Below are 25,403 nucleotides of genomic sequence, written 5' to 3'. Positions count from 1 at the left end.
TTTTTTTTTTTTTTGAGTGTGACCGGGACAGCAGGACAATGACCTGATCCTGACCCAACTCTTGTATGGTGTCGCATTCTACCTCCCCGTCCAGAGGAGAATCGGTAAGGTCTATCTGAAAAATCAGTGAGGAGAATCGTCTGGAAACTCCAGTATGTCCCCCTTGGGACTCTATTCTTAAACTCACTGATCCATGTCCATTCCAGGGCTGACTGAAGAGTATTAGACGTGGTCCCACCGGTGTGGGCTCCCGCAAGATAGACCCAGCGACATGCGGTGGATGTGGTAGAAACAGAGGATGATTTCTGCTTCTGCGAACTTGAAAAGGCCGCTGACCTCTTACCTTTTCACCTTTCTCTACCTGCAAAGAAAGGGAAAACCGTATCCATTCGGTCGAAATGACTGCATCCTACAAAAATGCGTCACCAACCATTGTGAGGGAACATAGGTCAAGAAGGTAGACTTACCAGCGGTATCTGCCGAGATCAACTTAACAAAGCCATCCCCAAACCAGGTTTCACCTTCATAGGGAAGATACTCCAGTTCTTCTCGGAGTCAGCCTCAGCATTCCATTAGTGAATCCACAACGCCCTCCTAGTCGAGACCGCCATGGAAGTGGCCCGCGAACCCAAGAGTACCCTGCATACAACTACTCCCCCATGCGCATGTAATGCAAGTATAATCAACGTACATGCGGACACATAATTAGAGTATCACATATCTTCCTGTATACGATCCTTTGTGACAGGGCTCCATGCAGAACAGGGGGTGACTCTCACTTTATTCTATCCATGAGAAGGAATAACTTTACCTCAGCATTCATTATATATATATATATATATATATATATATACCTCCAAGATAGCACAGCACTCGCAGGGACTCGTTTCACCAAACCTTTAATAACGGTGTTTACACTGTCAACATGTTTCGAGGCTGACGCCCCTTCATCAGGACACACCAACAAATTTTAGAATGACGGGTCACTCTTTGTCAGATTTGAAATATTTCATAATTGATCATATTCCGGATTCTCCTCGTGGAGGTGATAGGGTTAAATCTTTAATTGTAATGGAAGCCCGATGGATCACATGGTTGGGGACTACTGCCCCCAACGGATTAAACGAAAAGATTAATTGGAATAGCCTGATGTAATGGGACCTAGAGTAATCAGCGGGCTGCTTGATAACAGTGATCTGACGTTATGTATACAATGGAAACATAGGTGTATATGTGATGCTCTGCACCCTGGGTAAATTTGATGTGAGGGATACCTTATGTTGTTTAGTTTCTTTAACTTGTGCTTGTGATGGATGCTGCTGTTAAAATAGGTTAATCGGTAACTGTTTTATATGTGTATGTTATTTTATTTCCCCCCAGCTCCGTCCATGTGCAGCGCCACTGGATGACACAGTGGCTGGTTCCTCGGTGCTGGAACGCAAGCTGGAGGTTGCTATGCAACTTCCGCCGGCGGGGATCCGGAAATGAGGTGCCCGCGGTCGTTCAGTGGAGGCAGCTGTGGCCGATCAGCGCGGTGGGGTGATGTTCTTGGTAGCAGGTATTTAAATGTTCAATGTATGTGTATTTGTTGGTGTGTCCTGATGAATGGGCGTCAGCCTCGAAACATGTTGACCGTGTAAACACCGTTATTAAAGGTTTGGTGAAACGAGTCCCTGCGAGTGCCGTACTATCTTGGAGGTATATGTGGATTATTGCACTGGGCACCGGGACCAGTTGGTTGGAAGCACGGAGTGCCGGCTGATTTGGACTGCTGCTATATATATATATATATATATATATATATATATATACACCTTCAAAATGCACCTATACACATATATCTATATATATATCTATATATATATCTAATACGTATATATATATATCCTTTTGTCAGGAACAGCAAGGTCCCTAGTGACGTTAATACGTTCTAATGTGTATGAACAGGTACTGAATGCCGATTTTGTGGATCTGATCAGGAAACATTATGGTCGACATTCGAGTCGATCTCAGGGAGTAGTAACTGGGCAAAATAACATTTTTGCGATCCTGAGGGGTCTGAGAGAAATCTATTCTATGAATATGACTCCCTCCATAAATATTATCACGTCTGTGATCGTACCACAGACCTATGTAACCTTACTATACATACATATACAAATAGGCATAGCTCTTTCTGATATTCATCACATTATCATGTCAATATCCACCCAGTCAGATATTGTTGGTGCCGACAGGGTCACCCCTCACTTCTGTGTCTCCCATATAGTTTTCTCTTGGGAAAAATATACCTCTTCTGACATGTTGACATTTATTTACATGTACCAAGTACCATTAGGAGTCCACAGTGCCGACATAGTCATTCCCTTTGTGGCAGAGCACTCAGCCTCAGATATGCCGACACACGTGTACCAAACACCCACCGACATTACACTGGCTATAAGGGATAGACCCCAGTACATTCTGTCATGGAAACATAGAAGGAGTTTACCAGCTCATTTCCACAGCGCTCATGATATAGTGTGCTTTTCTTTTTAACTTATATTGCACCAAACAACTGTGCCCCCCCTCGTTTTTCACTCTGATCTGTACAGCAGTGCTTTGGAAGGACCAGCGTCTCTGTGAGGAGAAAATGGCGCTGAAATGAACTGTGAGGGGAAAGCCCCCTTAATGGCGCGCTTCAGCCCCACTATTACTTACATATATTTATACTGGCGGGGGTTAAACATATTGCCTAGGCACTTATATGTTCTATTGCCAGTCTGTGTTGAGGATTTATATGCTGCCCAGGGCGCCCCCCCCCCCCTCTCCGCGCACCCTGCACCCGACAGTGCCTGTGTGTGTGGGAGCATGGCGCACAGCGCGGCCGCTGTGCGGTACCTCAAAGCCGTCACTGAAGTCTTCTGATCTTCTTCTACTCACCTGTCTTCTGACTTTTGGCTCTGCAAGGGGGGTGACGGCGCAGCTCCGGGAACGAGCATCTAGGCGTACCTAGCGATCAGACCCTCTGGAGCTAATGGTGTCCAGTAGCCTAAGAAGCAGAGCCTTGAAACTCACAGAAGTAGGTCTGCTTCTCTCCCCTCAGTCCTATGATGCAGGGAGACTGTTGCCAGCAGTGCTCCCTGAAAATAATAAACCTAACATAAAGTCTTTTCAGAGAAACTCAGTAGAGCTCCCCTGTGTGTGACCAGTCTCACTGGGCACAGAATCTAAACTGGAGTCTGGAGGAGGGGCATAGAGGGAGGAGCCAGTTCACACCCATTCAAAGTCTTAAAGTGCCCATGTCTCCTGCGGATCCCGTCTATACCACATGGTTCTTGAAGCATCCCCAGCATTCTCTAGGATGTATGAGAAAGATAGATCTCTTCACTTATTGGATGTTGTTAGGGCTTTTGTCGAAAGGACACAAGAGCTTAGAAAAACTGAATGTTTCTGGCCCTCTAAGATGCCTACAAAAGAGGCTGGCATGCATCAACATAAACTGTAGCCAGGTGTATCACATCTTTAATTCGCCAGATTTATAATTGGGTGTGTAAATCTGACCCATACAATATAAAAGGACATTCTACCAGCTTGGTGTATACCTCGTGAGCAGAACACACAGAGCTTCGGCTGAGGAGCAGTGTCTGGTAGAAAGATGTTTGATTCAGTGCACATTTCCCCCCTCCAAAAAAGATAATGGAATGATTTACTTTTGTGAATGCTTTGGAGGACACTGACTACCCACTAAATGATGTTCTTGTTCTCCTGTTAAAAGTTTACCTAATTCAAATGTTCTATTTGAGGATAGAAGCTATTTCTCTTTTTGTTTTAGTTTTGTTCAGTTCTGTCCTGTGGGGCTTGGGGGTAGATGTATGGGGTCTGGGACTCCAGGTCGACAACAAAAAGGTCGACACACCTTAGGTCGACGCCAATTGGTCGACACACCTTAGGTCAACATGGACAAAATGTCGACAGGAACAAGGTCGACATGGAAAAAGGTCGACATGAGTTTTTTATGTTTTTTTGGTGTTGTTTTCTTCGTAGAGTGACCGGGAACCCCAATTAGTGCACCGCGTCCCCTCGCATGGCTCGCTTCGCTCGCCATGCTTCGGGCATGGTGCCTTCGCTCCGCTCCGCTTGGCACAGATTACCGTTCCAATCGTAGTCCACGTGGATCGTTAAGTATGAAAAGGTTCCAAAAAAGAAAAAAATTGTGAAAAACGCATGTCGACCGTGTTCACGTCGACCTTTTGTCCATGTCGACCTAAGGTGTGTCGACCAATTGGCGTCGACCTAAGGTGTGTCGACCTTTTTGTTGTCGACCTGGAGTCCGGATACCGATGTATGAAACAGTGAAAAGAGTGGAGAAGTGAGCCAGTGGAGAAGTTGCCCATGGCACCCAATCAGTTTTGAAGTAACATATATCAAGTGCATTCTATAAATGTATACATAGCAGATGATTAGTTGCCTTGGGCAACTTCTCCACTGGCTCCCTTCTCTATTCTTTTCACTGCTTCATACATCTACTCCTTGGTTTGTAGAATTACACAGTTCTCAGCAGTATTGGAGTATAAAAGGGAGGAATATAAAATACCTGGATTGTTTAAAGTTCTAACATCCTACAGGAAGCCCTACAGTGCAAAGAAAAGGATCCTGTTTTTCTGTAAATCTGCATGTAAGGTATTATTTTATATTAACAGCCATTTCAGACATAAACAGGCTGCGATATTCAGATATGCACATGTCCGCTATATACGGTACGGTACTCAACATTGCTATTGTTCCTGTGCACCTCTATAGGACGTGAGGGGTATGTAACGGTGTTGCTGATCTCAATTTGTCATTCCAGAAAGACATCTGGCATCAGGTTTCATTGAATCACCCCAAAAGAGACTGACTACAGTGGCCTTCACCTGAACTAGTCAGGAAACTGTTGTGTATCCTTTCTCCACGATCACAGCTTTATTTCCAATATCTATGTTCCGGTAAGCCTATTTCTCTTTTATATACCTCTCTGGTCACTACATACAATAAGTTACCTGTAAGGAAGTCAAATATGGCCAGATCCATCATATTGAGAAGCCTCTGTGGTTTGCTGTATGGGTGCAACTGTTTTATAGAGTTGCAGTAAAATGGATTTTTTTCCCACCTAACAAACAAGAATAATTCACTTTTAGATCCTAAAGTACTCAGAAGAAAGAGGAATATATTCAGCCTACAACAGTCAGAAATAGAATCTCAGCACTTTTCTCTTCCATTCATACCTTTTCTTTCCGCAGAAAGAACTTGGCACACCTGCGTAGGCTAATAATCTATGGTGACAGAGGGCCTAATCCAGACTTGTACGCTAACCTGATGATTAGTGTTACAAGTCTGATGGTGCAGCACTGGTCCTGCACCCTCGCACACAGTGCCCCCTAAGCCTCAGCCTGGATGACAGGCTGAGGACGTTTGGGGTCGTGACTGTGTCCATTCCCCAAAACAGAGGGATGTTGCCTCCGTTTTGTGGGAGTGCCGAAGTCAGTGTCTGCGTCTGGTGTCGCAGATTTACTGACCTCTGCTGTGGCCATGTGACGGAACTCTGAGTCACCTGAAGGTTACTCAGATGACCGATGGTCACACAGAGTGAGATGGTGCATCTTGAGACAAACAGCGGATCACGCAAGCAGACAGGAGGCGCCTATTTACATCACATGCCTCCTGCTGCGTTTGCATATTAGCTGTACTGCAAGGAAGCGGCTGTGTAATGACGTACAACTCTGAATCAGCCTCAGAGAACTGCTGTGTACTGAAATGGGTTTGGGGTGAATGGGTTGCTGCATACTGCAGTTACATTCAGATAAGGTTGCTGCTGTGTATTGTAATTATTTTTTTACCAGAAGAGAAACAGTTCGATTTTTTAAATAAAAGTTACAATCTTATTTGCATAGTTGCATTTATACCTTAGGAATATAGGGCCTGATTCTGATTTGGGAATAAAGAAAAGTAACTCTGCACCTGGACAAACCATGTTGCAAGGGGAACAAGTACATAAAAAAAAATTGCATGCAGCGTAAATACTGGCTACTCCTGCATGTAGCCCACAAATACTGGGAAGCTTTATTTTCACACAGCCATAGAGATTTGAGTTAGGACAGTGCAACATGGCTTTACTGAAGTGCAGTTACTTGCTCTTTCTTACTTTCTTCCCAAATCAGAATCAGGCCCAAAGTTACATGAACACTGTTCTCAGTAGAACAGAGGACAGCCATGGTGGCTTTGCTTCACTATACAAATATTAGCAAAACTTTCCATTAAAATACAGAAAACATCTAAAAGTTGCTCCAAAACACTGTACAAGTCTCTAAAGATGCACATTAGCCTGTAATCTAGCCCTGGTGGGTATCCGGATGATAGATAGAAACTGTCTAGTTACACAGTCAATAGATAGACACCATATGTTAGACAGACATTAGGTCCACAGGGTCAAAAGGTTGACATGAAAAAAAGGTAGACACAGGGTTTTTTATTTTACATGTTTTTGGCTATTTCATTCCTTCTCTATCCATGTCAGCATAGAGATGGTTATAAACGTTGTGACGAGCGGAGCGAGCCACCGAGCCCGAAGCCTGGCGAGGGTATGCCTTTCTACAACTGGGGATCCCAGATGACAAAACTATCCACACAAACCCCAAAAATGCAAAAAAAAAGTTGTCTATCTTTTTTTATGTCGACCATTTTCATGTCGACCTTTTGACCCTGTCGACCTTTTGACTGTCTAACCTGTGGTGTCTACCTATTGACTGTCTAACTAGACACTGTCTATCTGTTATACCACACCCGCCCTAATGCACCAATCTGGGTGCTGACACACAGTTATACCCCTGTTGTACCACTTGATGGCGCCATGCTGGCAGCATGATGTCTAGGAATACTGCAGTGAACTTTCAGAAGAGATAATTGTGTTAAACTATCAAACAATGAAAAGTCAGTGACTCTGCGGCTCCATGAATGTAATTTCCCCACCCTCGGGTTCCTGCGTCTTACAATCCAGATGTTTTGTATAAATGACAGTGGAAAATTGGCCACTGAGATTATTTTTTCCTGTATTTTGAAAAACAACAAGTTGGGAAACCCTTTCACCACTGGACAGGGAAGGCAGCCCGGAAACTAACCCCCATACAAAAGTGTTCACTCCCTGTACCCCTCAATTCTTGTATTAGAGAACAGTATATACCAGTGATGGGGAACCTTGGCACTCCAGCTGTTGTTGAACTACACATACCAGCATGCCCTGCTACAGTTTTAGCATGGCCAAATAGCAAAGTAGCAGCATGCTGGGAATTGTAGTTCAACAGCTGGAGTGTCAAGGTTCCCCATCACTGGTACATACTGATTGAGGAAAAGAGGCAGGATATGGCATTCCAGCACCGGGTACAATAGCAATAAATAGTTTATATTTGCTACAGATGGTTTTCTATTACCAGGTTACACTGAAGTAAAATGATTGGATATTGCACAATATTACTCTTTTGTGGTCAGATTGCGTTTGGATAGTGACTATATTGTTTACCTCACCTCACACTGATCTCATAACATCAAGGCCCATGTAAGAGACTGGTTAATAAACCAGACTTCGTTGTCATTATTTCTCAACATTGGTTTCTTTTTTATTAATCTTTCCTCAGGTCTGAAGTATTCAACTCTTTACAGACACAATTTCTGGAGGGGAGGATGTGATGCAAGTTAACTGGAAGGGGAGTGTGTGATGTAAGTCATCATATCAGATAAACAGTGTGGTTTTATAATTACAGTCTGGCTGCTAAAGAGGGTGGATACATGAAGCTAAATATTATGGAGACCTTGTGTTGAAATCTTTGGGGACCCCAAGGAGCAGACAGCATTTTGGAGTGCACAGGCCAATGAAAAGATTAGAAGAACTGCAGATTGGGCGCACTGTAACCGAGCAACTAAACAGGAAACTACTTGCTGAAAATATCACTTTCACCATCTTTAGTTAGTAAGAAATGTTGTAACTGAACTGGCTGCAGACACATACCCTCCACTGTACCTTTTTGGCAGGTACAGTACCTTTTTTTTTATGGTCTGTACCGATTTTTGGCTCCCTAAACTTCCATTGAAAGTATAGGAAAAGGAGCGTGGCCATGCCCCCTTTTCAAATTTGTACCGATTTTTATGTATAAAATGTTGGAGGGTATGCAGACATCCTTGTTACTTCTTGTTCATGTGTTACTGTACTAAGCTGCAGCGTATGGTTGTCATTTTCAATATATTGAAAATAAGGTTGAACTGTATTTGCAAGTTCAACAAGGGGTTAAAAGCAGCAGTGAACACTGTTAAGTCCTGGCCGCAGCATCTGGCTGGTGGACGTTGCGTTGGACTCTGAGACTCAAGCTGAGAATTGTGGGATCTGGCTTAAATCTGTCTGCATACACAGAGAAGAGTGACTGAGTTTATCTGCAGATGGTGCCTAATACTAAGCTCATATAACATAACACATATTGTTAAAGAGATAGTATGATCCAAGTATGACTGTTGTAAGATGTGAAAAATAAATGCATATTTTTTAATTTTATCTGTAATACCATCTTCTAGCCTCCAGATGTCACTGTTGTAGTTCCTGTCTATAGAACATAGTTGGCCAGTGGTTGGATTGTACGGTATCCGTTCACATGGTCGACCATGTTATGGTCGACAGTCATTAGGTCGACCACTATTGGTCGACATTGACATGGACACATGGTCGACCCATGAAAATGGTCGACACATGAAAGGTCGACACATGAAAAGGTCAACATGAGTTTTTTAACTTTTTTTTCTTTTGGGGAACTTTTCCATACTTTACGATCCACGTGGACTACGATTGGAACGGTAATCTGTTCCGAGCGAAGCGGTAGCGGAGCGAAGGCACCATGCCCGAAGCATGGCGAGCGAAGCGGTGCACTAATTGGGGTTCCCAGTCACTTTACGCAAAAAACAACACCAAAAAAAAGTAAAAAAACTCATGTCGACCTTTTCATGTGTCGACCTTTCATGTGTCGACCATTTTCATGTGTCGACCGTGTGTCCATGTCGACCATGTCAATGTCGACCAATAGTGGTCGACCTAATGACTGTCGACCATAACATGGTCGACCATTCATACCGGAACCGGATTGTACATATATAACAGTGAAAAGCACCTGTCCATAAACAATATCTATGAGAAAAAGTTATTGCTAGTATTTTCTCTTTTGGATGCTGTAATAGTAGCACCTATGTTTAGGCAGGTTGGAGCATACAATGCAATACTTACTCCTCTTTTCCAGTGAAGGTGTAGGATCTTATCCAGGGATTCGGAACAGAGAGACGGGGTGCAAAGGTCAAAGATGGCAGGAACACAGCAAAGGAGGCCTCTAACATGTGGGGGTTTCCACAAACTGCATACTCCGTCTTACACATGTACAAACACTTTGCAAAAAAACACACATTTTGCGCTGAGAAAAAAATAAATAAAATGACAGTCACAACACAGATTTACATGAAGAACTACATTTGTAGATGTGAACACTGAACCAGTCTTCTGGGGGTGGCCTTCTTGTGGGTGAGAATCATTAACGATGGTTAACCTAGAAGCTTTGTGCTGGATAATTTGCTCAAGGAGTCTTCATGTGGAATACAACAGCCACTGTATACACAGAACTCCTCAATTATAATAAGCCTTGGTGTGACAACTTGTACCTAAGAAGGTGGTGGTACCACCAAGCTTTTGTACCCCTCTAAGGTCAGTAGGAGCCTCGTCTTATTTTCTCTCCGGAGAACCTTTTGTATATTGAAATATAAAGCCCAAATCGTTGTGTATCAGCAGCTGCACCACACACAGTCTGTTTGTTATTTGGCATGGCATGAAGTGTCCATCAAACACTACCTGACTCCGATTAATGCGACTCTTCATTCTCCAAATAAAATCAACTGCTGGCTGCAAATTGTCAAATCAGACGTGTCTAAATGACTGCGCTAATTACAGAAAGGAGCTGTTCTAATCACCGTACGTCAACCATCATTCATTTTACACTACTGAAATCTCTAATGAGCCTGTCTCCTCGCTCATTTAAATACATTGACAGGGGCCATCCTTGTATTTACACGACTAGAATGTGTGATCAGTCTGTCTACCGCCTCACATAAACATACAGCGGCACTCGCAATAGGAGTGTGGAAAAAGGGCAATAGACTTGAAAAATAAAAATAGCTATACAGTGAACCATCTGTAGTACAACTTATAATGCTTGATGTATAATTGGTATATTGGAGCACTTTGGAATTTAAAGGTTAAGAAATATACACAATGATGAAAAGATATTAAGTAACCAAGGCATTCAGAGGGGGAGATGTATCAAGCTTTGGAGAGAGATAAAGTGAAGAAGTTGCCTAAAGCAACCAATTAGTTTCTGTCATCTATCTAGCACAGCCTATAAAATGGCACCTAGAATCTATTTGGCTGCTTTGGAAAACGTCTCCAGTTTCTCTCTCTCTCTAAGGCTTGTTACACACTAGAATGATCTCGGACCAATATGTAACTTCTGGCCAAATCGTTCAGTGTGTATGCCCGATTTGTGCACTCTCGCGGATTTGCGCACTCTCGCGGTCACATATCTTCCGGTCGACTGTGCTGCATAGCCAACCAGAAGATATTGTGTACGATGCCAAGCTGCCGAATGCAGCATGGCATCCTACATCGTGGCATCATGCCGGTGTATATGCACTTGCCAATGCTGGGTCCCATTGCCCGTTGAATTGGATGGGAACATTGTTTTAGTGTGTACAAAGGATAAGGCTCGATACATCTCGATCTCTGTTCATATATCCTGTTGTAAAGACAAGTCCTTGAACAACAGCAATACCTGGAGACACAAAGAAAACACTCTGTAGTTCTGTGTTGCTGGTCACTTCCAGGATTTCTCTTGTTACATTCACAAGCCGTCCAGCGACAGGAGGAACACGCCGGAAATCCAGGATCCTACAACACAGAAAAAGACATATACGTGAGATGGGTAACATTGGAGGAACCAGTATCAGCACTGGATAATATGGACAGGTCTTTCCCACAGCAAAGACTGTTCAACTGCACGGTCAATTGTTTACTATTAAATGTATTAACTAATCTACAAGGCTATCCAGAAAACCTGGCTAGTTAGAAATTCACTAAAACGTGCTTTGAAAATTGATCAGGTCCAAACTGCGAATGCACCGCAATGCGCAGTCGCGTCGCACGGGTAAAAAGCGGATCGCCGCTCAGCGATGGGTTTGTGCGACGGATCCGTTCACACGGGCAATCGTAAGACGATTGACAGAAGAGGGCGTTTGTGGGTGAAAACTGACCGTTTTCAGGCAGTGTCTGGAAAAATGCAGAGGTGTCCATGCGTTTTCAGGGAGGGTTCTTGACATCAATTCCGGTCCTGGACAGGCTGAAGTGATTGCAGCGGGTGAGATAGTCCTGGGCTGCGCAGAGACTGCACAAAATCTGTTTGTACAGCTCTGCTACACATGCGTTCGCACACTTACACAGCTAAAATACACTCTCCTGTGGGCGGCGACTATCTGATCACAGCAGTGTAAAAATCACTTGCTAGTGATCAGGTCTGAATTACCCCCTTAGAACTCTATTTCCCTTCTTCAGCACTGTCTAGTTTAATTAATGTATTATTACTGATACCAACCTCTGAGGATATTTTGATACGTGAACCATAACTTGAACTTGTTGCCCTATGTAGTAAGTCAGTAGGAAAAACACAAAACCCCCCAGAATGAATGATAGTTTCTTCCTCCTAGCGCAATTACAATAAAAACAATAATATAATTGATGGCTGGTAATCTGGCTACTGATTTAGGCTACGGCCACACATAGCGGTCAAGCTTGGCCAGAAGGAGAGTGCACATGCAGGCGCCCACACATGTGCTGCAGTCCCGGATGGCAGGACGACGGGATTTCAGTGTGAACACATACATTTCAATATACGTGTTCACATAGTGCGGCTGTGCTGCACTGTGGGGGTCATTCCGACCCGTTCGCACGCTGCTGTTTGTCGCAGCGGTGCGAACGGGTCGGTTCTGCGCATGTGCGCCGGCTGCAATGCGCACGCGCGTTGTTGCCCAGCGACGGCTGTCGCTGGGCAACGACAGTATTAACAAAGAAAGTGATCGCTGCCGCGATCGCAAGAAGAGTGACAGGCAGAAGGTGTTCCGGGGCGTCAACTGACCATTTTCTGGGAGTGGAGCAGCGAACGCAGGTGTGTCCAGGCGTTTGGAGGGCGGATGTCTGACGTCAATTCCGGGACCTTCATCGCTGGATCCATCGCACAGGGTAAGTAACTGCGGGCTAGTCCTGTTTCACACAAAACTTTTTTAGCATAGCAGGGTTGCACAAGCGATCACAGCCCTGCTATGCTAAAACACACTCCCCCATAGGCGGTGTCTAGTTGATCGCACGAGCAGCAAAAAGTTGGTACGTGCGATCAACTCGGAATGACCCCCTGTGTTCTATGAACTCCCGGGTGTCACTGACTGAATCCTGTTCTGCGGCATCCCGCAGAACAGGATCCTTGTGAGCACAAAACCCCCTTCCCGGCCAAGCGAGTCCCGTTCAGCGGGACCCGCTTGGACGCTATGTGTGGCCTCAGCCTAAGTCATAGATTCACCTTTCACTATGGGTCAATACTTGAACTTCTATTAAGAGCGTAGAATGTTTCTGTGTCACCAATTGGACAAATGATAACATATAATGGCAGATTGATTGTGATACAAAGATACTATCTAAGAATGAATCATCTCAGGAGTAACACTGTTTAATACACAAAAAAAAAAAAAAAAATATATATATATATATATATATATATATATATATATATATATTTCACTAATCAGTGTAGAAAAAGTGACCCACTCAAAGTTAAACAGTTTTTCAGTATGTTCTCCCTGACTTATATATGAGGACACATGTACAATTTGAAGACAATTTGCAAAGTAGCTTTATCTTATTTTGATTTCTGTATTATTTAAACAATGGGTATTTGCTAGTAAAATCATTTTCAGTATACTGTCCCTTAAAGAATCCTCACTTGAATATGTTTTAAGTAAGCTCTAGGCTTGGATGTCTTTATGTATAATCGTTGATCACGACCTGATCCTCTGCCTGGCCATGATTGGCTATGTATCAGTTACACTGCAATGGTGCCTCTCTACCTTTTTTATGATTACTTCTTGATTTTATTTGTGGTACTGTAAGACCATCATTTGAATGGGGACTAATGTTTTGTTTCCTAGACGGATTTCTTTACCACTGAATATATATGCATGTATGGTCTTTTAATTTATTGTTGTACAACCATTGAATGTTCTTTTTTTTTGATGTTTTTGACATCTGTCTGTAATCCTTTTCCCTACTTGTTTAACAAAACAAAATAAACAGATCTTTAAAACCAAAAAAAGAATCCTCACTTCTGAGGTTCTGCAGCAAAAACAAGAAATAATGGAGGCTGTTCAGTATCACCAGGATATCCTGGAGGAATTGTTTTTGGTTTCTATCTAAAACAAACTTCATTCCATCTCCCCGAGCCTGCTCTACACAGTGATCACTTGCTGATGGCTGTAGGATATTACGAGAACGTGGCTGTATGGGCCACATCTTGTACATGTATGGAATGTGGAGAAGGGTGTGGTGGGAAAAGAGGATTTCACAGTATTATTCAGAACCGATGGGGAACATCAGGGCAGCAGATTATTAATGCTAGGGAATGCTCCTCACATGTACAATATTCACTGTGTAATATACCTGTGATTTGTCCAGGGGAGGGAACATGTTTTAAGGGCACCCATTCCTACTTACCATCTCCCCTTCACCAGTAATCTCTCCCTATTAGGGGCAGTGCAAGTGTGGACTTTGTGACAGTATTAGTTCACTGTACTGACTTTGGTGCAGACATTTTACTTGGTGCCTGCCCGCACTTCCCTCACAGCATTGTATGTACGACTATCCATTTTCTATCCGATAGATCAGAAAAACACCACTGGTCGCAGGTCTTTGGCAACACGGCAATGCCACAACTATTATCCCGGAACGGCTCAGAGGATGTCCTAATACACAGGTAATTATACATTACTGGAGAGTTCTGTATTTATCCCAATCTGTTCAACAAGTTAACAACATAATATTTTTTTTTTTTACTAAACTACCCAACAAGACTCGAATTTATCTTAAGGCCCCCACTCACTAGGGAGTTTTATCTCAGCAATGAGTTGGATCCATTTTTCCTGCAATCTGGCTGGGAGCTTCCCGGGAGCCCTGCGATTGCGACTTGCTACTTGAGTGTATTTTTTACATGTGATTTATCTCATGCGATCTAACGTTATTAAACCTATATTTATGTTATTGAGATAAATCTAACGTGCAGCCCGTGTGATCTGCGATTGGAGACACACCGGAGCACGCCTCGCATCGTAACTGCATGAAAAGGACATGCAATGTGACACTTTTCATGCAATCCATCTCAGCAATTTGTCTCAATCGCATAAAAACAGGCCATATCGCACTAGTGGATGGGGGCCTTTAGTAGCAATAAGTAGGCCTACATTGAACATAGAAGAATGGGGACACTTCAGAGCAGGACATCTGACAGTTCTAAATATGAAATCTGCTAAATATATGCTGTAAGTCATAGGCCTGGTTACATAGATTCTGGGGGGTCGGATACTGTTTCTGTGCTTGTCAGCAAAATGATAGGCTGACAGTGAGTTACAGGATGCAGTGGCGTTCCCCCACATACACACACTTCACTTCACGCCCTAATTATCCCTATTCCGGGATGAGGACGGAGCATTGCTGTCAGCTGTATATGTATTGTATAAACTACTACTGTGTGGCATAATATGGTCATAGGTAAGTGACGGAGTTGTGAGAATTGATGGGGGAACATGATGATGAGAGGGGAGATTGGGAGGACATGATGATGTGAGGGGAGACTGATGACAAGAAAATAATGCTAGACATTCTCCAGGCTGTGACCCCCTAATGAAACATGCTGCGCTCACCAATGCTGTAGGTGTATCTGGCAGAGGCTTCCTTAAGACAAGTGATCTTACTGGGGAAGAGGTGTTGGTGGGGGTTCTCTTACAGAACACAATGGTGTCATCCATTGCACATTTATGTCAAATAGACAAAGGCTCTACTACCTAAATAAGAACTTTTTCTTCTGTACAGTAAAAGTGACAATAATTTCAATGACATCTTATTTTAATTACATTTTGGAATCCTATAGGACTTACCGGTCTAAGTGGAAGGCAGCGATCTCAGCATTGTGTCTCTGGTAGTCCACAAAATAGAAGACGTCTTCTTGGGTTTGTTCTTCTCGGCTCTGTCTTATGAGGGATTGGATGATACATGAGTAGATACAGCCCAGAAAAGAACAGAGAAGAGACTAGTTACCTGTTTTGTCCAATTTATTACTGTTGTCATGACTATTACAATTCTGGGTAGGAGGAATCTATCCCAACGTAAGAGAGGAAGCGCTAGTGGATTTATTTGTCTACTACAGCATAAATTTATTTTTTCTTGGTCAGGAGTTTTGCATGGACAGGTCCTTACTATGCAGGTCAAATCATGTTACAATTCTGTCATTCCATAAAGGCTTTGTGAATTCATTATGCCCTGTAGGATTATCTCTTTGTCCCAGTGCTCACTGCCTGGATAGCGTCTTGTGTCACTTGTATGTGGGAACCAGGTTTCACTTCCTAGCGTCAGGTCTAACACTACATTTGGCCTGCCAAATACTGAGAAATTGGCCAGAATGTGGGCCTTCACATTTTGTGGTTCCCAACCCTCTTACCAGTATATTGCGAAAATAAACTGAAGGTGATTATACAAACAGCAGCGCCTTGTACAAAGCTGCTAACATTTAATGAACTGTACTCACAATAAAATTGCATACAAATATAAAGTATAAAAAAGGTAAAAGAATCAATACAACTCCTTCTCACCAACACCTATCCTCAGATCAGAACTTCCCACATACCTCATAGGCTTCAACATGGCTTTCCCAAAGTCCTCAAATCGCATTATCAGTTTCAAGTGAGTCCCACTCGGCTTCACAACTGTGACAGAGATAAAGTCTGACTTTACCAATTACTGTTATCACTGTACATCACAAGTACATGTTCTGTACAAATCATTTGTATAAAAATGCAACTTACAAAAAGACACACAATGAACTATAATGAAAATGAGGGAAGGGGAAGGATAGTGCGAATTTAGGGGCAAATGTATTAAGTAGCGATAGATCCTTTTTCTGCATTTTCATAGTAATAAAAAGGTTGATTACTGCTTCTCCAAAATGTAACAAAAGGCAGTCCATGGAAGCGGTGCCTTTGGTTTCTGTTAATAACTTTGCCGTCATCGGGGGGTATCCTATTAGCCCGATGCAATTTTGTCCGTTAAAAATGGCGCCATCCAATTAGAGTTCGTTTTTACGCATAAGACATGGGATCGGGGATAGTGGGGCAACTTCTCCACTGGCTCACTTCCCCACTCTTTTCACTGCTTAGTACATCTCCCCCATAGTCAGCTATGGTGGAAAGGCATGATGACACTTACTAAGTGTCAAAAAGCTGAGACACTTGTCCACTAACACAAAGAGCCTGATTCATATTAGTATGCAAACTATGTTTGGGGGTTTGCGTGGTCGCAAGATACGTTTGCACATGTGCAGAGCCGGTCCTGCAATGTCGCTCACAACTACCCTGTCAGCCACAGAATGATTGACATGCTGCGGCATTTGTGGAGCAACATAACGGGTCCAGGGTCTGCATCATCAGACATAGACTTCCTAGACCCTAGTGTCCGGATCCTACAGCCAGCCTGAGTATGTCTCAGTTTACGCAGGCTGGCCGGTGCCTGTAACCATCACAAATCGTCCTGATGGCGATCAGAAGACTGCGTCCTCAGACACAACACTCAGATCCTCGCTATCAGGAGATGTCTCTCTCCTACAGATGCCTCCTGCTGCATTAGAATTTTAATTAGACGGAATTACAATTCCAGACAAACATGAATCGGGCCCATAGTTCCATCTGAGGATGGCGCTATGGTTACATATATGTCATACCGCTGGACTTCGTTGCACATGTACCATTCAGGACGAATTAATATCATGTGATTCCCCTAATCTCACACATGAAAAACTGGGCCACCTAGGAACATTTACATACACAGGAATCACCGGAGAGGTGCGTTTTCTCTCCTTTACTCCAGCGACTGACATACTGTATTAATATTATACATTCCTGCGCTATTGCTTCCTGCTTCACTATGGACAATGGTGCAGCAGAAACTGTAACATCAGTGAGAAGTGTTTTGTTAATACATTTGCCCCTTAGTCCTCATCAGCACTTATATACTTTTGTATATCCCCCCTTTACTGTATATAAAGGTGGCATAAACAAATGCATATGCAGTCAAATTATTATTATTATCCTTTATTTATTAGGCACAAAAGTTACATAGTGCCATACAAAAAGGGGATACCATTGACATCAGGATACACAAGTATAGACTAATACAGGCAGTATATAACTTCACATAGCAAAAACATTATAGAATGCAGTTATATAGAAAAAACAAAGCAAAGAGGGCCCTGCTCATACAAGCTTTTGCAATCTATAAGGCATGCATGTGGACACATGGAAGAGGACAGGGACTACAGAGGTAGCTAGAGGGGTGGTGAGCTAGAATAAGGGCATGCAAAAAGGCTGGTAGGAGCAGCTCAGGAGAAATCCTGAATGTGAAAATGGTACTTGCTGACCAGGGAGGAGGCGAGGCAGAGACCAGTGGTACCAGTAGCCACTGGCACCACAATAGGTTGGTTGATATGAAATGCCGACACAACCTTCAGAAGAAACTGCTGACATTTCTGGAGCTCAGCTCTATGTTCGTGGAAGATCAAGTATGGGTTTTTACAGGACAAAGCCCCCAACTCCAACACACGTCTAGCAGAAGCTAAAGGCAACAATGTGACAGCCTTCCATGTAAGAAATTTGACCTCAACCTCCTGTAGGGGCTCAAACCAGTCCGATTGGAGGAACTGCAACACCACGTTAAGGTCACAAGGCGCCGTAGGCGATACAAAGGGAGGTTGGATGTGCAGAACTCCCTTCAAAAAGGTCTGAACCTCAGGGAGGGCAGCCAATTGTTTCTGGAAGAAAATGTATAGGGCCGAAATCTGGACCTTCACAGATCCCAACTTCAGGCCCATATCCACAACAGCTTGTAGGAACAGGAGAAACCGTCCCAGTTGAAACTCCACCGCATGAAATTTCTTGGACTTACATCAAGATACATATTTTTTCCAAATTCAATGGTAATGTTTAGACGTTACTCCTTTCCTAGCCTGTATCACGGTAGGAATAACCTTGTTCGGAATGCCCTTCTGAGCTAGTATCAGGCGTTCAACCTCCATGCCGTAAAACGTAGCTGCGGTAAGTCTTGATAGGTGAACGGCCCTGCTGCAGCAGGTCCTCCCGAAGAGGAAGAGGCCTTGGCTCTTCTTACAGTAGAACCAGAAGATCCGCGAACCAAGCCCTTCTTGGCCAGTCTGGAGCAATGAGGATCACTTGAACCCTTGTTCTCCTTATGAGCTTTAGAACTCTTGGGATGAGTGGAAGTGGAGCAAACGCGTACACCGACTGGAACACCCACGGAGTCGCTAGGGCGTCCACCGCCACTGCTTGCGGGTCGCTCGACCTGGAACAATACCGCCGAAGCTTCTTGTTGAGACGAGAGGCCATCATGTCGATCTGGGGTACACCCAAAGATCTGGTACCTCCTTAAACACCTCCGGATGGAGACCCCACTCCCCTGGATGGAGATTGTATCTACTGAAGAAGTCCGCGTCCACGTCTACTCCCGGAATGAAGATTGCTGAAGGCGCCAACGCGTGCTTTTCTGCCCAGAGGATGATTCTTGTTACCTCTACCATTGCAGCTCTGCTCTTCGTTCCGCCCTGTCTGTTTATGTAAGCCACTGTTGTCACATTGTCCGACTGCACTTGAATGGCCCGATTTCTGAGAAGATGGGCCGCTTGGAGACTACCGTTGTAGACGGCTCTTAGTTCCAGAATGTTTATCAGCAGGCCGGCTTCCAGACTTGACCACCTTCCTTGGAAGGTTTCCCCTTGAGTGACTGCGCCCCGGAGACTTTCATCCGTGGTTAGAAGGATCCAGTCCTGAATCCCAAACCTGCGGCCCTCCAGAAGGTGAGGTAATTGCAGCCACCAGATGAGTGAAATCCTGGCCTTTGCCGACGGTCAAATTCTCTGGTGCATGTATAGATGGGATCCCGACCATTTGTCCAGGAGATCCAGTTGGAAGGGCCGAGGGTGAAACCTCCCGTACTGCAGAGCCTCGTAAGAGGCCACCATCTTCCCCAGAAGGCAAATGCCCTGATGAACTCACACCCGGGCTGGCTTCAGGACATCCCGGACCATCGTTTGAATCATCAACGACTTTTCCTCTGGGAGAAACACCCTCTGCACCTCCGTGTCGAGGATCATTCCCAGAAAAGGCAACTGCCTGGTTCGTTCCAAATGCGATTTTGGAAGATTCAGGATCCAACCATGTTCCCTGAGAAGCTGGGTCGTGAGTGCTATGGACCTAACAGCTTCTCCTTGGACGATGCCTTTATCAGCAAAGCATCCAGATACGGAATTATGTTCACCCCCTGTCTGCGGAGGAGAATCATCATTTCCGCCATCACCTTGGTGAATACCCTCGGTGCTGTGGAGAGGCCGAATGGGAGGGCCTGGAACTGAAAGTGACAGTCCAACATTGCGAATCGAAAATAAGCTTGATGCGGCAGCCAAATCGAAATGTGGAGGTATGCATCCTTGATATCCATGAATACTAGGAATTCCCCCTCCTCCAGACCTGATATCACTGCCCTTAGAGACTCCATTTTGAACTTGAACTCCCTCAGAAAGGGGTTAAGTGATTTCTCTGACGTCCTAGTGGATGCTGGGGACTCCGTCAGGACCATGGGGATATAGCGGCTCCGCAGGAGACAGGGCACAATAATAAAAGCTTTAGGATCAGGTGGTGTGCACTGGCTCCTCCCCCTATGACCATCCTCCAAGCCTCAGTTAGATTTTTGTGCCCGACGAGAAGGGTGCAATCTAGGTGGCTCTCCTGAGCTGCTTAGAATAAAAGTTTAAGTTAGGTTTTTTATTTTCAGTGAGTCCTGCTGGCAACAGGCTCACTGCTACGAGGGACTTAGGGGAGAGAAGAAAACTCACCTGCGTGCAGGATGGATTTGCTTCTTAGGCTACTGGACACCATTAGCTCCAGAGGGAGTCGGAACACAGGTCTCACCCTGGGGTTCGTCCCGGAGCCGTGCCGCCGACCCCCCTTGCAGATGCCGAAGTTGAAGAGGTCCAGAAACAGGCGGCAGAAGACTTTCAGTCTTCATAAGGTAGCGCACAGCACTGCAGCTGTGCGCCATTGTTGTCAGCACACTTCACCAACAGTCACCAACTGTCACTGAGGGTGCAGGGCGCTGGGGGGGGCGCCCTGGGCAGCAATGTATAATACCTTTTTATGGCTAAAATACATCACATATAGCCCTTGAGGCTATATGGATGTATTTAACCCCTGCCAGATCTCACAAACTCCGGGAGAAGAGCCCGCCGAAAAGGGGGCGGGGCCTATTCTCCTCAGCACACGGCGCCATTTTCCTGCTCAGCTCTGCTGTGAGGAAGGCTCCCAGGCTCTCCCCTGCACTGCACTACAGAAACAGGGTTAAAACAGAGAGGGGGGGCACTTATTTGGCGATATGATTACATATATAAAAATGCTATAAGGGAAAACACTTGTATAAGGGGTTGTCCCTGTATAATTATAGCGTTTTTGGTGTGTGCTGGCAAACTCTCCCTCTGTCTCCCCAAAGGGCTAGTGGGGTCCTGTCCTCTGTCAGAGCATTCCCTGTGTGGGTGCTGTGTGTCGGTACGTGTGTGTCGACATGTAGGAGGACGATGTTGGTGAGGAGGCGGAGCAAATTGCCTGTATTGGTGATGTCACTCTCTAGGGAGTCGACACTGGAATGGATGGCTTATTTAGGAATTACGTGATAATGTCAACACGCTGCAAGGTCGGTTGATGACATGAGACGGCCGGCAAACAAATTAGTACCTGTCCAGGCGTCTCAGACACCGTCAGGGGCTTGTAAAAACGCCCATTTACCTCAGTCGGTCGACACAGACACAGACACGGACACTGACTCCAGTGTCGACGGTGAAGAAACAAACGTATTTTCCTTTAGGGCCACACGTTTCATGTTAAGGGCAATGAAGGAGGTGTTACATATTTCTGATACTACAAGTACCACAAATAAGGGTATTATGTAGGGTGTGAATAAACTACTTGTAGTTTTTCCTGAATCAGATAAATTAAATGAAGTGTGTGATGATACGTGGGTTTCCTCCGATAGAAAATTATTGGCGGTATACCCTTTCCCGCCAGAAGTTAGGGCGAGTTGGGAAACACACCTTAGGGTGAATAAGGCGCTCACACGCTTATAAAAACAAGTGGCGTTACCGTCTCCAGATACGGCAGCCCTCAAGGAGCCAGCTGATAGGAAGCTGAAAAATATCCTAAAAGTATATACACATATACTGGTGTTATACTACGACCAGCAATCGCCTCAGCCTGGATGTGCAGCGCTGAGGGGGCTTGGTCGGATTTCCTGACTGAAAATATTGATACCCTTGACAGGGACAAGATTTTATTGACTATAGAGCATTTTAAGGATGCATTTCTATATATGCGAGATGCGGAGAGGGATATTTGCATTCTGGCATCAAGAGTAAATGTGATGTCCATATCTGCCAGACGACAGTGGTCAGGTGATGCAGATTCCAGACGGCACATGGAAGTATTGCCGTATAAAGGGGCGGTCCATCGGACCTGGTGGCCATGGCAACAGCTGAAAAATCCACCTTTTGTTACCCCAAGTCACATCTCAGCAGAAAAGGACACAGTCTTTTCAGTCTCAGTCCTTTCGTCCCCATAAGGGCAGGCGGGCAAAAGGGCCAGTCATATCTGCCCAGGGGTAGAGGAAAGGGAAGAAGAGAAGACTGCAGCAGGCAGCCCATTCCCAGGAACAGAAGCCCTCCACAGCTTCTGCCAAGTCCGCAGCATGACGCTGGGGCCGTACAAGCGGACTCAGGTGCGGTAGGGGGTCATCTCAAGAGTTTCAGCACGCAGTGGGCTCACTCACAAGTGGACTCCTGGATCCTACACGTAGTATCCCAGGTGTACATTGGAAATTCGAGACGTCTCCCCCTCACAAGTTCCTGAAGTCTGCTTTACCAACGTCTCCCTCCGACAGGGAGGCAGTATTGGGAACAATTCACAGGCTGTATTCCCAGCAGGTGATAATCAAAGTACCCCTTCTACAACAAGGGAAGGGGTATTATTCCACACTATATTGTGGTACTGAAGCCAGACGGCTAGGTGAGATCTGAAATATTTGAACACTTACATACAAGCGTTCAAATCAAGATGGAGTCACTCAGAGCAGTGATAGCGAACCAGGAAGAAGGGGACGATATGGTGTCACTGGATATCAGGGACGCTTACCTACATGTCCAAATTTGCCCTTCTCACCAAGGGTACCTCAGGTTCGTGGTACAGAACTGTCACTATCAGTTCAGACGCTGCCGTTTGGATTGTCCACGGCACCCCGGGTCTTTACCAAGGTAATGGCCGAAATGATGATTCTTCTTAAAAGAAATATGGACGCTTTCCTGATAAGGGCAAGGTCCAGAGAACAGTTGGAGGTCGGAGTAGCACTATCTTAAGTAGTTCTACGACAGCACGAGTGGATTCTAAATATTCCAAAATCGCAGTTTTTTCCGACGACACGTCTACTGTTCCTAGGGATGATTCTGGACACAGTCCAGAAAAGGATGTTTTCTCCCGGAGAAGAAAGCCAGGGAGTTATCCGAGCTAGTCAGGAACCTCCTAAAACCAGGAAAAGTATCAGTGCATCATTGCACAAGGATCCTGTGAAAAATGGTGGTTTCTTACAAAGCGATCCCATTCGGTAGATTTCACGCAAGAACCTTTACGTGGGATCTGCTGGAAAAATGGTCCGGATCGCATCTTCAGATGCATCAGCGGATAACCCTATCTCCAAGGACAAGGGTGTTTCTTCTGCGGTGGCTGCAGAGTGCTCATCTATGAAAGGGCCGCAGATTCGGCATTCAGGACTGGGTCCTGGTGACCACGGATGCCAGCCTGAGTGGCTGGGGAGCAGTCACACAAGGAAAAAATTTCCAGAGAGTGTGATCGAGTCTGGAGACTTCTCTCCACATAAATATACTGGAGCTAAGGGCAATTTACAATGCTCTAAGCTTAGCAAGACCTCTGCTTCAAGGTCAGCCGGTATTGATCCAGTGGGACAACATCACGGCAGTCGCCCACGTAAACAGACAGGGCGGCACAAGAAGCAGGAGGGAAATGGCAGAAACTGCAAGGATTCTTCGCTGGGCGAAAAATCATGTGATAACACTCTCAGCAGTGTTCATTCCGGGAGTGGAAAACTGGGAAGCAGACTTCCTCAGCAGGCATGACCTCCACCCGGGAGAGTGGGGACTTCATCGGGAAGTCTTCCACATGATTGTAAACCGTTGTGAAAAACCAAAGGTGGACATGATGGCGTCCCGCCTGAACAAAAAACTAGATATTGCGCCAGGTCAAGGGACCCTCAGGCAATAGCGGTGGACGCTCTGGTAACACTGTGGATGTACCAGTCAGAGTATGTGTTCCCTCCTATGCCTCTCATACAAAAAGTACTGAGAATCATAAGAGGGAGATGAGTAAGAATGATACTCGTGGTTCCGGATTGGCCAAGAAGGACTTGGTACCCGAAACTTCAAGAGATGTTCACGGAAGACCCGTGGCCTCTACCTTTAAGAAAGGACCTGCTCCAGCAGGGGCCTTGTCTGTTCCAAGACTTACCGCGGCCGCGTTTGACGGCATGGCGGTTGAACGCCGGATCCTGAAAGGGCATTCCAGATGAAGTCATCCCTACCCTGGTCGAAGACAGGAAGGATGTAACCGCAAAACATTTTCACCGCATTTGGCGAAGATATGTTGCGTGGTGTGGGGCCAAGAAGGCCCCTACAGAGGAATTCCAACTGGGTCGTTTCCTACATTTCCTGAAAACAGGACTGTCTATGGGCCTAAAATTAGTGTCCATTAAGGGTTAAATTTCGGCCCTGTCGAATTTCTTCCAGAAAGAACTGGCTTTAGTGCCTGACGTTCAGATGTTTGTAAAAGGGGTACTGCATATACAGCCTTCTTTTGTGCCCCAGTGGCACCTTGGGATCTCAATGTTGTTTTGAGTTTCCTAAAGTCACATTGGTTTGAACCACTCACCACTGTGGACTTAAAATATCTCACATGGAAGGTGACGATGCTATTAGCCCTGGCTTCAGCCAGGCGTGTGTCAGAATTGGCGGCTTTATCATATATAAAGCCCTTACTTAATTTTTCATTCTGACAGGGCAGAATTGAGGACTCGTCCTCAATTTCTCCTTAAGGTGTTTTCTGTTTTTCACATGAACCAACCTATTGTGGTACCTGCGGGTACTAGGGACTTGGAGGACTCCAAGTTACTTGACGTTGTCAGGGCCCTGAAAAATATGTTTCCAGGAAGGCTGGAGTCAGAAAATCTGACTCGCTGTTTAGCCTGTATGCACCCAACAAGATGGGTGCTCCTGCTTCTAAGCAGACGATTGCTCGCTGGATTTGTAATACAATTCAGTTTACACATTCTGTGGCAGGCCTGCCACAGCCAAAATCGGTAAAAGCCCATTCCAAAAGGAAGGGGGCTCATCTTGGGCGACTGCCCGAGGGGTCTCGGCTTTACAACTTTGCCGAGTAGTTACTTGGTCAGGGGAAAACACGTTTGCTAAATTCTACAAATTTGATACCCTGGCTGAGGAGGACATGGAGTTCTCTCATTCGGTGCTGCAGGGTCATCCGCACTCTCCCGCCCGTTTGGGAGCTTTGGTATAATCCCCATGGTCCTGACGGAGTCCCCAGCATCCACTAGGACGTCAGAGAAAATAAGATTTTACTTACCGATAAATCTATTTCTCGTAGTCCGTAGTGGATGCTGGGCGCCCATCCCAAGTGCGAATTGTCTGCAATACTTGTACATAGTTATTGTTACAAAAATCGGGTTATTCTTGTTGTGAGCCATCTTTTCAGAGGCTCCTTCGTTGTTATCATACTGTTAACTGGGTTCAGATCACAGGTTGTACGGTGTGATTGGTGTGGCTGGTATGAGTCTTACCCGGGATTCAATATCCTTCCTTATTATGCACGCTCGTCCG

The 25,403-nt window shown here is 45.1% G+C and overlaps 1 protein-coding gene and 1 long non-coding RNA gene across 2 annotated transcripts in view; one reads left to right on the top strand and one right to left on the bottom strand.

Annotated features, from left to right (window-relative positions):
- The window catches only part of LOC135056053 (uncharacterized), a 32,165-nt gene extending 16,808 nt beyond the window's left edge, over positions 1 to 15,357 (top strand). The window contains exons 2-5 of the long non-coding RNA XR_010243871.1: positions 4,832 to 4,967; positions 7,650 to 7,731; positions 14,013 to 14,105; positions 15,276 to 15,357. This is a non-coding gene — a long non-coding RNA (uncharacterized LOC135056053). The remainder of the gene's footprint in view (positions 1 to 4,831; positions 4,968 to 7,649; positions 7,732 to 14,012; positions 14,106 to 15,275) is intronic.
- Positions 1 to 25,403, bottom strand: part of FAM20A (FAM20A golgi associated secretory pathway pseudokinase) — a 165,773-nt gene that overhangs the window by 20,305 nt on the left and 120,065 nt on the right. The window contains exons 4-8 of the mRNA XM_063960775.1: positions 16,029 to 16,107; positions 15,283 to 15,375; positions 10,866 to 10,981; positions 9,278 to 9,458; positions 5,022 to 5,131 (exon numbers count right to left, since the gene is read on the bottom strand). Of these exons, the coding sequence (XP_063816845.1) occupies positions 5,022 to 5,131; positions 9,278 to 9,458; positions 10,866 to 10,981; positions 15,283 to 15,375; positions 16,029 to 16,107 (579 nt within the window). The remainder of the gene's footprint in view (positions 1 to 5,021; positions 5,132 to 9,277; positions 9,459 to 10,865; positions 10,982 to 15,282; positions 15,376 to 16,028; positions 16,108 to 25,403) is intronic.

The sequence above is a fragment of the Pseudophryne corroboree genome, chromosome 3 (assembly GCF_028390025.1).
Source record: "Pseudophryne corroboree isolate aPseCor3 chromosome 3, aPseCor3.hap2, whole genome shotgun sequence".
NCBI classification, from domain to species: domain Eukaryota; kingdom Metazoa; phylum Chordata; class Amphibia; order Anura; family Myobatrachidae; genus Pseudophryne; species Pseudophryne corroboree.
This window is presented reverse-complemented; position numbering and strand designations above follow the sequence as displayed.